Below are 12,521 nucleotides of genomic sequence, written 5' to 3'. Positions count from 1 at the left end.
GATCCACATAAAACATTCCATTGATTTCCAAATCATAACAATACCCCAGTCCCTGGTACCAACTTCTGTCTTAGTTAGGGTTTTACTGCTGTGAACAAACACTATGACCAAGGCAACTCTTATGAGGACATTTAATTGGGGCTGGCTTACAGGTTCAGAGGTTCAGTCCATTATCATCAAGGTGGGAGCATGGCAGCATCCAGGCAGGTGTGGTGCAGGCAGAGCTGAGAGTTCTACATCTTTATCTGAAGGCTGCCTAGTGGAAGACTGACATCCAAGTAGCTAGGATAAGGGTCTTAAGCTCATGTCTACAATGACACTCCTACTCCAAAAGGTTACACCTCATAATATGGGCCAAGCATATACAAACCATCATACTGTATTCTGATTAAATGCTAACTATCCAACCCTAGATGTCAATTCTTTTTAAGTAACATATTTTTAAAGCAACAATAATCATGAAAGTAAGCCTATTACAGAATGATTTTTGCTTTTGATCATTCCTGGGTCTAAAATTTTGCCTGGTTAATAATGAGAGGCCTAATACCTGTTAAATGAGTAAATTCCACACTGGTTTTAATAAGGTATTTGGTACAGGCATTATCTTTAAAAAAAAAAAAAATACAAGCCAGGTGGTGGTGGCACAGGCCTGTAATCCCAGCACTCTGGGAAGCGGAGGCAGGCGGATTTCTGAGTTCAAGGCCAGCCTGGTCTACAGAGTGAGTTCCAGGATAGCCATAGACTATAGAGAGAAACCCTTTCTCGAAAAAACCAAATCCAAAAAACAACAACAACAACAAAATACAGTTTGGCTATAGTCGTATTGATTCATAATTAAGTCATTATTAAAAAGTTTGAGCTGGGTGGTGGTGGTGCACACCTTTAATCCCAGCACTCAGGAATCAGAGGCAAGCAGACCTCTGAGTTTGAAGCCAGCCTAGTCTACCAAATGAGTTCCAGGACAGCCAGGGCTACAGAGAAACCCTGTACGGAAAAAGGAAAACAAAACAAGCAAAATTTTTGAAATATTTGATACTATTTTAGTATGGTATAGTATTTACAAGAAAATAAGGCTAGAGGTTTGAAATTTTGCTGCTGGAACTTCTGTCTTTATTCAAGAACTCTGTAGTAGTTTTCAGGACTCACTCCAGAAGTCAAATTAACATTTCAGCAAACAAGTCACATTGAGAGGTACAGCAGCACCAGGTCTAAAGAGCAGAGCTGAGTGAAGACTCAACCAGCAGAAGGACTTTGGAAGCTCACTTATCCATGACTTGAGGTAGTTCCCCTTGATTCTGTTCCCTCCTATGTCCATATCATCTCCTCTGTCCCATCACAACTGGACCCTTGCCAGGCACTCACCTTCATTTTGCTGTCAGCACATTTGGTAGTTTGAATAGGTATGGCCCACTTTGAGTCCTGTGTTTGAGCGCTTGAATTGGCATTGTTAAGAGGTGCAGCCTTGTTGGAGTAGATGTAGCTTTATTGGAGGAAGTGTGTCATGAAAGCAAGCTTTGAGGTCTCCTATGGTCAAGCTACACCCAGTGTGGCACACAGTCTCCTGCTGCCTATGTAGCAAGGTTTAGAACTCTCAGCTCCTCCAGCAGCATGTCTGCCTGCACACTGCCATCTTCCCGCCATGAGGACAATGGACTGAACCTCTGAACTGTAAGCCAGTGAAATGGTTTTTCTTTATAAGAGTTGCCTTTGTTGTGGTGTCTCTTCACAGTAATGGAAGTCTAAGACACCACACTTACTGAATGTGGATTTCGTAGAGGATGGCCCCCCTTATTTATGTTCCTTTTTTTTTTTTTTTTTTTTTTTTTTGAGATAAGGTCTCTCTTTGTGTGGCCCTGGCTATCCTGGAACTCACTGAGGATGTTCCTGGCTCTGCCTCCTGAGTGCTGGATTACAGACATGTGCCATCATGCCCACTATGTGTCCTTTTTGTGGCTGGTTCTTTTCATCTCCTTGCCCTTTCACATTCTTCCAACACTTTTAAAAATAGATTGTGCCCAACCAGGTTGCCACACAGAGAAACCGTGTCTTAAAACAAAACAAAACAAATAACATTCTATCTTCTGCTGTTCCGAAGCCAGTTTGGCCAGTACCATGTGGCATATAATTGGGGTGTTTCATTTTTCTACTACAATAACCATGTGGTAATAACACAAATATAGCATCTGTCTCTTTGGGTTTTATTATATCTGAGGAATGTCTCACTTTATGTGCCGTCGTGCCCACTGTGTGTCATTTTAGCTTTGTTTCAGTTTTGAACCTTTATACGTTGGCATTTCCAACAACACATCTTTGAAGTTTCTGGAGTTCTCTGTGGCTTCTCACTTAAAAAGTGTTTGTCGCTGGGCGGTGGTGGCGCACGCCTGTAATCCCAGCACTCTGGGAAGAAAAGGCAGGCAGATTTCTGAGTTCAAGGCCAGCCTGGTGTGCCAAGTGACTTCCAGGACAGCCAGAGCTATATAGAGAAACCCTGTCTCGGAAAAAAAGAAAAACAAACAAATCCAAAAAACAAAAAAAATTTTTTTTTTTACCAATCACAGCCTCATCACCCCTTAGAAGAAGACAAGAAGCTGTGTCTGTAACACCTGATTTTCCTCATCCCTGGAACTGATGAAACTTAACCTCCAACATCCTTAAGAAAACATGTTACCCAAATGGAGAAAGTTAAAATTCATGTAAATGTTTTTTGTTTTAGGGTAAGATAGTTTCATGCCAACAAGGCTGGCTTCTGCCTCCCAGGGCCGAGGCTCCAGGTATCTGCAGCTCTACCCAGTTAGTGCAGTGCTGGACTCAGACCCACACCTTCACATGTCCTAGGCAAACATGTGTCAACTGAGCTGTGGCCACACACCCATGCCATTGCTTCATCTTGGATTTTATTGGGAGAATTTGGGATACAAAATTACCACCTGTGTTTGAACAACATCTGAGGAACAAAATGGAAATGCATCTGACCATATCTGCTGGGTAGTTCACAGGTGTCCACATCGGAAGTCACAGTGGGATTACACAACTGCTCAGCAAGGTGGTTCCTAGTATGTCACCCATCCTTAGATGTAGACTTTGAAGACAAGCCTAAGCCCCAAGTGCTGGGGATTTTAAAGTGTTGTTCTAAGTATAGAAGGAACGGGTTTCGGCTGTTGGCTTTAGGCCATCAGCCATCCTGAGTGCCTGGGAAGCCAAGTCAAATGTATTTTAAACTCCCATTCCTCTATCCTCTGTCCCCTTTTTGTTTATAAAAGGAAAAACACTGGAATTTTACTACCCTCTTGCCTGGGCACAACAACTGCCTGGGCATGTTGCTGGGGCAACCCTCCCTTGATTGGGGCTATGTCTTTTACTGCTGCCAAGAGTCATATTGTTGGGGTTCCACTGTCCTTGATGGCTTCCCAGGGCAGGCTACAGACCACATCCCTTGAGTGCCCTACAGAGTCTTTCATTAGTAAGGTAATTTAAAAACACATCCCATGGGGCTGGTGAGATGGCTCAGCAGTTAAGAGCACTGACTGCTCTTCCGAAGGTCAGGAGTTCAAATCCCAGCAACCACATGGTGGCTTACAACCATCTTAATGAGATCTGATGCCCTCTTCGGGTGTGTCTGAAGACAGCTACAGTGTACTTACATATGATAATAAATACATCTTAAAAAAAAAAACAAAAAAAAAAAACAAAACAAAACAAAAAAACACATCCCATTCGGCATGGATTATAATTCCCCTACCTGCTTGTTCTCATGTCACTAAAAGTGTAGAGAGCACCCAACACTTTCTCTCTCTCTCTCTCTCTTTTTTTTTTTGTTAAAGATTTATTTATTATTATATGTAAGTGCACTGTAGCTATCTTTAGACACACAGGAAGAGGACATCAGATCTCATTACTGATGGTTGTGAGCCACTATGTGGGTGCTGGGATTTGAATCAGGACGTTCGGAAGAGCAGTCAGTGCTCTTACTTACTGAGCCATCTCTCCAACCCCGGCCAGCACTTTCATTAGTCAGCCTATCTTTATTATTTCTAGAGCAGCTTCTTTTTTGTTTTTTGTTTTTTGTTTTGTTTTATCGAGACAGGGTTTCTCTGTGTAGCCCTGGCTGTCCTGGAACTCACTCTGTAGACCAGGCTGGCCTCGAACTCAGAAATCTGCCTGCCTCTGCCTCCCAGAGTGCTGGGATTACAGGTGCGCCACCACCGCCCGACTCTAGAGCAGCTTCTAACACCATAGGATGGAGGCTAGGCAGTTTCAAGTTAGATATAGCATTTGTCTTGAAGGAGCGGAAAAACAACTTGACCTTTTAGTGACCTTAGTCCTTGAATTTATAGCTCCCAAAGATTGTTTCTAGTTTGCCTTACGTGTTTGTTTCACTGTTCTAAAAGGCTCACAGTGACCTAGATTCAGGCCCTAGAATCCACGTGATCGAAGTTGTCCCCTGACCTCCACATGTGCTGTGGCACATGTACTTGCTCATATACGTGCTCAAACTATTTGATATGTGTGTGTGTGTGTGTGTGTGTGTAATAAAAATTCTTTTAGTGTAAAAATCATTCTTAGCTACAACGTTTGAGACTTTGTACACTCAGAGATCCATAACAAAAGGACAGCTGATCTTTGTTGAAATGCTCAGTAATAGTAGGTAGAAGAACTTTCCATGGTTGAGTTCTTGGGCTTTGTTATCATATATGTATGTGTGTCATGTAATACATGTAAGTATATCTGTCTCTGTGTATATGTATTTCTGTGTCTACATGTACATGGGATGATACAGTGTGGATATCATTGCTATCAGTAATGACCATGGAATAGTAACTATATGATGTTCTGCTGTATACCTTGTTTTCTGCTTGAGCCAATGGCTATATCTTTTGTCTCTGCAGGGATGGAATCCCCCCATATAGGATCCGTAAGCAGCACCGAAGGGAGATGCAGGAGAGTGTCCAAGTCAATGGGCGGGTACCTCTACCTCACATTCCTGTAAGTAGGAGATACTCAACAGCACCTTATCTTTTTTCCTGGTGCCCAGCTGGTTTCCCCCATGGCACCAATCAGTCAGAGAGGTACCTAGTAGGCATCCTAGCTTTAAAAGCTTTAATAAAAAGCTATAACTGGGGCTGGAAAGATGGCTCAGAGATCTTATTTAAAAAAAAAAAATACGTTCAAGTTTCCCTATCACTTACTAGAAAGCTGCTACTGTGCTGCTCAGTAAAGATGCTGTATCTATTGACTGCCGTATTTGTCCACAGCGCACTTACCGAATGCCAAAGGAGATCCGGGTAGAGCCACAGAAGTTTGCTGAAGAGCTTATTCACCGCCTAGAGGCTGTCCAGCGTACTCGAGAGGCTGAAGAAAAGTTGGAGGAACGGCTGAAGCGTGTACGCATGGTGAGTGGACTGGGTGCTAGGACCATGCTCAAGCCACTGTTTCCTGTGGCTTACAAGTCCTACATTTAGGGAAGCTTCCGTTCTGAGGTATTGTGTTCAGCCTGCTTGTTACTGTGTTCCTCTGGCTGGCCTGCCTGCCTGCCATGTGGAACCTAGCCCTATTCAAACTTGAAACCTACTCCAGGCCCACTCTTTCCCTCTCAGGCTCCCTAGAGGCGGGGTTCGTGGTGGCATGCCAACTATAATCTTCACAGACCAGAAGCTGAGATTAAAAACAGGCAGGGGGCCGGGCGGTGGTGGCGCACGCCTGTAATCCCAGCACTTTGGGAGGCAGAGGCAGGCAGATTTCTGAGTTCGAGGACAGCCAGGGCTATACAGAGAAACCCTGTCTCCAAAAAACAAAAACAAACAAACAAACAAAAAACAGGCAGGGGCTAGAGAGATGGCTTAGCAGTTCAGAGTATTCTCTTGCAGAGAACTAGATTTGGTTCTCAGAACACACATGATGGCTCACAAATATTTGGCACTGTTTTCTGATCTCTGCAGGATCCGGGTACATGCATGGTATACATATATACATGAAGCCACTACATATAAAATAAACCAAAATTTATTGTTAGAAAAATCTCAAATTTTATTTAAAAAATAAAAAACTTTCCAAGGAGTTTATGTGAAAATACTGTAAGATGAATGGTCTCTTCTTTTACATTGCTTTGTCACTGAGACCAGCGGCATTTTCTTGTGTCCCTTTTGGTAACAGGAGAGATGTTTATTAGACTGTTGGGCAGCCTTGCCTGTGTTGGAATGGCTGCCCGCCCCTTAGCCATTGTGTGATGGCTGTTATTGCAGCATCATCCAACCACGCAATGTTGGAGGCTCCAGGGAGACATCATGGTATGGGCCTAATGGAACCTTGAGTGGCACCTTACTGCATAGGGCAGGCACCCATGGTGTGCAGTCAGGCATCTGCTGGGCAGTGAAATTATGCAGACAAAGCCAACTGAAGCCACATGGTTTTAGCATTCGGACAGTGTTTATTCATAAATAAATAAATAATTAATTAAATAAATAAATAAATGGAGAGCTGTATTGATGTGAAACACTGAACCTTTTTCAAGTTCTAAGTCCTAGCTTATTTGCCTATTGTGACCCAAATGACCATCTTCATATATGTAGCAGAGGGTTTCTTCTCTTCTGTGAGGGTGGGCTATGGATGTCCCAGATGACTTCAAAAACAGCCTCCTTAAGGAACCCTGCTTATTCTAGGGCTAGCATACACTTCCTGTTGAGTTCGCCTGGATGGCAAACTCCTAGTCACTTCCCAAAGGGGCTGATGCAGGTTCAAGGCAGAGGTGAACAGATGTTAGTGAGCTCCTGATGTCTGAGCCTTACAACTCCCTCAGCTCCGTGGAGTGCCAGATAGAATGACCCAGTCCCTAGGAGCAAGGGTGGCAGCAGGTCTAGGGTAGTGTCCTAAGAGCTGACAACACAGATGAGAATGGTACTATTAGTGTTTTTGATATAGCAGAGAACAAAATGAAAAGTTCTGAGGGATTCTTTTGTTTTGTTTTTTGTTTTTTTCGAGACAGGATTTCTCTGTGTAGTCCTGGCTGTCCTGGAACTCACTCTGTAGACCAGGCTAGCCTCAAACTCAGAAATCTGCTGGCCTCTGACTCCCAAGTGCTGGAATTAAAGGCATGTGCCACCACTGCCTTGCTATAATTACCCATTTTTATTTTTATTGAAAACCTGAGAAAATAAGACTTGTGAACAGGTCTGCAGACATGGCATGCTCATCAGGCCTAGAGTTCAGATCTGTGTACCCTTGGAGCAGGCTGGGGGTTCCTATAGGCCTATCGCCCAGCTGGGAGGAGTGAGGGATGGAAAGAGGATTACTGGGCTTTTCTGGGTTCCAACCTGAGGAAACACAAGTCCCAGGTCAGCAAGAGACCTGCTTCCAAGGAATGAGCAGAAGGCACAGAGGAGGGCACTTGAGAGTGTCTGCTCTTCCCATGTGCTAGGTGGGGGAGACGCCTCACACATTCCAGGTCAGAGCCGAGCAGTGCTGACACAGGTCTTTAATTTCAGCACTCAGCCTGGTCTACAGAGCAAGTTCCAGACTAGCCTGGGCTACACAGAGAAACCTTGTCTCAAAAAACAAAAACAAAATAAAAATTCCAGATTAAGCCTAGGGTAGCATGATGCACTCCCACCTATCACTGCCTGGATGCATACGTGTAAATATGCATATGCACACACCTGTACACACAGAGGAGTGAGGGGGCAGAGAGGGAGGGAGAGATAGAGATCATCTTTAGGAAAAAAATAAATAAAATAAATCCAGGCAAGGGTTAGCTAGTTCCAGGATAGCTACATAAAGAAACCCTGTCTAGAAAAACACAAAAACAAAAGAGAGAGGAAAAAAGAAAGGGAAAAAATAAAAGAGAACAGAGAACATAGGGTATCCAGGAGCCAACGCCTCTCCTTGACCTGGCCTCACTGCAGACTGCAGTCTTCGGCTTGACTCTCAGCCTGTGGCTCACTGCCCGGTCTGTCCTCATTCTCGTTCTGACAGTACTGCTGTTTCTCCTCAGGAGGAAGAAGGGGAGGATGGTGAAATGCCTTCTGGCCCCATGGCAAGTCACAAGCTGCCTGCTGTCCCAGCTTGGCACCATTTCCCACCCCGCTATGTGGATATGGGCTGCTCTGGACTGCGGGATGCCCATGAGGAGAACCCTGAGAGCATCCTGGATGAGCATGTGCAAAGGGTCATGAGGACACCCGGCTGCCAGTCACCTGGCCCAGGCCACCGCTCTCCTGACAGTGGGCATGTGGCCAAGACTGCAGTGCTAGGGGGTACAGCCTCCGGGCATGGGAAGCATGTTCCTAAGTTAGGGCTGAAGCTGGATACAGCTGGCCTGCACCATCATAGGCATGTCCACCACCATGTTCACCATAATTCAGCTAGACCTAAAGAGCAAATGGAGGCTGAAGCTGCCCGCAGGGTCCAGAGCAGCTTCTCATGGGGCCCTGAAACACATGGTCATGCCAAGCCCCGGAACTATTCAGAGAACACAGGCCCCACCCCCGGTGCTGGAGACGTGACTTTTGGGTGAGTCCTGATTCAGCTTTCTTAATGTTTCCAGTGTGTCCTTGTATCTCATGGTTCAGAGGGTCCTTGGCCATGTGGTGACTGGATCCTCCCCAGTAAAAGTCATGCAATAGTGGGGTCAGGGGCCAGTCAGGCTCGAGGCCTTGCTATGACTGGATGAGGAGGGGCGGGCTTGGGGTTTGTTTTGGGCTGTGGTCAGCATGGCTCTCCTACCATAGTAAAACAACCTGCAGACAGCTGACCTTCACAGAGGCCACTGCCTTCACAGTGGGTTACAGGACTTCTTGTTGAGCTTCAGGTTTAGGAAGTAGCAAGAAAGACCAGAGTGACCTCATATGTCTTGTTCTCCCAGTGGTAAAAGTAGTGCACCCTCTAAAAGAAACAACAAGAAGGCTGAATCCGGGAAGAGTGCCAGTGCTGAGGTGCCCAGTACCACAGAGGACGCAGAGAAGAACCAGAAGATCATGCAGTGGATCATTGAGGGCGAGAAGGAGATCAGTCGACACCGGAAGGCAGGCCATGGGTAAGGACACGGCGGGGCCTGTCCTGTAGCGGCTGGCCACCTGTCCTCTTGTTGCCAGCACCCTTGCTTTTAGGAGTTTATTTCTGGCTTCAAGGTTAGATGACTTCACCTAATTCCTTGTCACCTATGAACTTACATAAGTGGCAGCTGTGGAAGAACCTTCTGTCTTTTATACCTACTTCCCTTTACTCCTGGAGATTTGAGGCTGCTCAGCTTTAATGTGACCTCTCCAGATAGCTCTCCTCTGCCTTGTCTCTTATTGCCTGTGTGTTTGCACAGATTCCTGACTCCACAGGGAGAGGTACCATCCTTGTGATCCTCTGTATGGCCCATTTCTGAGCATATTAGGGGAATCTAGGACTCCCTACTGAGGCAGGTTCCTTTCCTCAGTCCCAGATTACTCTAATGTGCTGCCTGCTCCCTACCTGCCCTCAACATACTTGGGAGCAGTGGCTAGGTGGCTACCTTCCTCTGTAACTGGAGAATTTGAGTTAGGCAGGAGGCATCCTGGTACCTGAACCTGTCTTTGGAATCATAGCTCCCTGTTGGCCTATTGGCTGTGCAGATGAGCCTAACCTTGAACTTCTCTTTTTTTCTTCCTCTACCTCCCAAGTACTGGAATTGTAATCATGTGCTACCACACCCAGCTTAGCCTGGAAGTTTAGAAAGATGACCTTTCTCAAAAATAAAGGATAGCAAGATGGCGCAGTAGGTAAAGCAAGCCTAAGGATCACAGTTTAGTCTCTGATGCACACATGATACAAGTGTCCTTACATTGTCCTCTGACATCCTTACATAGGCTGCGGTACATGTATTCACACACAAAACATAATTCATAAAGTTTTTAAAAAGGAAGAAAATTCAGTTTAGTGACAGTCTATCATGAGCAATCTCAAACCGTAAACGAGAAGAAAAGTCTTCAGGAGGGGAAGCAGTATGTCTTTGTGTCCCTGTGGCTCCGTTAGTAGAGTGTGGACATGCTTGGTTGCTCCTACACTGCTCATACAGTCACTTGTCCTTGTTCCCTAAGGTCTTCTGGCATGAGGAAGCAGCAAGCCCATGAGAGCTCCAGACCCTTGTCCATCGAGCGTCCTGGGGCCGTGCACCCCTGGGTCAGCGCTCAGCTTCGGAACTCTGTCCAGCCTTCTCATCTTTTCATCCAAGACCCCACAATGCCACCCAATCCAGCCCCTAATCCCCTGACCCAGCTGGAAGAGGCGCGCCGGCGTTTGGAGGAAGAAGAAAAGCGAGCGAGCAAACTGCCCTCCAAGCAGAGGTAGGTCCATGTGGTACAGGGCGACCTGGCCATGGCCCGAGGGCCTGAAGAGGGTCCTTCTGGGATGGGACCTGCTGGACTGCTTCTCCACTGAGAATCACAGAGGGAGCCTCGCTGCAGGGCAGAGGGCTGTGAAGTGAATGTTCTTACCAGGCACATGGTCAGATGGCCAGCAACTTCTGGACATGTCTGGCTTAGTGGTAGATATCTCTGATGACAGCCCACAGAGATGATGAACAGTCCTGAAGTACAGGCAATTGTAGGACTTGTTTGGAGAGACCACAGCTCCTATTCCTTTGTCTCTGTCTTCCTCAATGTCTCTGTCTTCCTCAACCTGAAGTGATCATCAGAATCAGCCCCATCACCACCACAGTTCAGCAAACCTGTTCTGTCTCTTGGGGAGTATGTTCTGCCCAAACTCAAGATTTCTTTTTGATTAGCAGCATTCTTGGAGCCAGAACATGACACCACCACCACCATCACCACTGACCCTTTTATCTTGGCTTTGAATCCGTTGCCTGGACATTGTGCCTGATTGCAATTCCCAAATAGGCAATACTCTCCATGAGGGATTAGGATCTGTTTCTTACCCACCCAGTCCCTGGAACCATGGTCACACAAAAGGGCACTATTGCCTTTTAAAACTCTCAGCTCCTTTGTTGAGCTTGGACTGTCTGGATTCTGGAGTCAGGGTCCTCAGTCCTGAGATGTTGTGGCTCTGCACTTCTGGTCTCTAGCAGGGTCAAGCTGGAGTTGCCCTGGAAGCTTTAACACCTCCTTACTTGCTCACTAGAGGGCTCCAAAGGCTTACACCCCGCAGGCTCTGAGCCTACACTAGCTTTGTTCAAAAGAAGTTGCAGTTGCCTTGAACACAAGAGACCACTTTGCCATCCACTGTAAGCAGCATTATGCTCTTGTGCTGCCTGTTTTGTGCAGGAAGCGTCCCTACTGGTGCTGAAATACTGTATCTGGCAAGGGTCAGAGGCAGTTGGAGCAGGGTGTTGTGGATCTGTTACGACTGATGCCCTTGGTGGTCTGGGCTCCTAGAGCAGCAAAGTATTCCCAGGAGGCGGGCGGGACTTTCTCATGGAGCAGGGTATTCTGTGAGTTAGGATTCTCTTGATGCAGAGGTTACATTTGTTCATCTGGTCACCAGCACCTGGGAAGCCCCACATGATGGCAATGGCTGTGGTTTTCTCGTCATAGCATTAGCTAAGTCGTTCTGGTCTATGATTTGGATTATGACAATACCACCATCACCAGTACATGTGCACGCACATGCACACACATGGGATCTTAGCTGGTTCCTCCAAAATCTTCATGAGTAAGAAAACTGATCATGTTAAATCTATCGGTCTGGAACTATGTAAGCAAGTGTAGATTTATGGAGTGAAAGCCCTAGGCGTTGGCAGGCCCTTTTAAGATAGATCAAAGTAAAGCCACTATTAGAACCCAGAGTGGCATACTCCTGGGTGAGTGTTCACTTAGAAAGGCTCTGCTTTGCAGAGACTCTGGGACATGCCTCAGCCATAGCGATTAGAATTCTCCAAGATACTGTCCAGCAGAGCCACCCATGCTGCTGCCCATGGCTGACAGCCTCATCATCTTCAGGAACTTGTGATGAAACTAAGAAAGAGCAACATTTCTGTCCTGGCAGATCCTCTTTAAGAACCTTTAGCCTGGAGAAGACATCTGAGCAAGGGGTGAAGTGACAGCCTATAGCACCTAGATCACCAGTTCTCCATAGTGTATTCCAAGGAACAGACTGACACTGACCCTGTGTCTAGATATACCTATGGCAGGGCCTCTGATAACGTGAGAGTAGGAGTTCTGGACAGCTAGGTCCTGCTGCTCATCCTTTCTGTGCCCACTGTCCACAACACTGGCTGAGCCCCATCCTCTTTGATGCGGGTTGTTCCCTAGGTATGTGCAGGCAGTCATGCAGCGGGGACGCACCTGTGTCAGGCCAGCATGTGCACCGGTGCTGAGTGTGGTACCAGCCGTGTCGGACTTGGAACTCTCCGAGACAGAGTATGTGCGCCCTGTGGGTCCTCCTGGTTTTGCCCAGCCCAGCCAAGGCCAGGCCAAATTCCAAAGTGGACCACCTATTTTGATAGGTTTTGTCACTGAGCCAGGAAGCACCAGGGCTGGGGAAAGGCCTGCTGGGGCTTCTCCCTCCTGTCTCCCAATAGAGGAGATCATGCCTCTCGTTGTGGTGAC

At 46.5% G+C, this 12,521-nt stretch overlaps 1 protein-coding gene across 2 annotated transcripts in view; it reads left to right on the top strand.

The window, feature by feature from the left end:
* The window catches only part of Axin1 (axin 1), a 51,486-nt gene that overhangs the window by 36,321 nt on the left and 2,644 nt on the right, over window positions 1-12,521 (top strand). Inside the window, exons 4-9 of one of the 2 annotated variants that reach the window (XM_052194832.1) lie at window positions 4,887-4,983; window positions 5,253-5,390; window positions 7,985-8,502; window positions 8,855-9,025; window positions 10,056-10,301; window positions 12,225-12,332. In XM_052194832.1, the coding sequence (XP_052050792.1) occupies window positions 4,887-4,983; window positions 5,253-5,390; window positions 7,985-8,502; window positions 8,855-9,025; window positions 10,056-10,301; window positions 12,225-12,332 (1,278 nt within the window). The remainder of the gene's footprint in view (window positions 1-4,886; window positions 4,984-5,252; window positions 5,391-7,984; window positions 8,503-8,854; window positions 9,026-10,055; window positions 10,302-12,224; window positions 12,333-12,521) is intronic. The other variant, XM_052194831.1, reaches the window with a different exon arrangement.

The sequence above is a fragment of the Apodemus sylvaticus genome, chromosome 10, assembly GCF_947179515.1.
Source record: "Apodemus sylvaticus chromosome 10, mApoSyl1.1, whole genome shotgun sequence".
In the NCBI taxonomy this organism is placed as follows: Eukaryota; Metazoa; Chordata; class Mammalia; order Rodentia; family Muridae; genus Apodemus; species Apodemus sylvaticus.
Note: the sequence above shows the minus strand (reverse complement) of the source record. Positions and strands in the feature narration are given on the sequence as shown.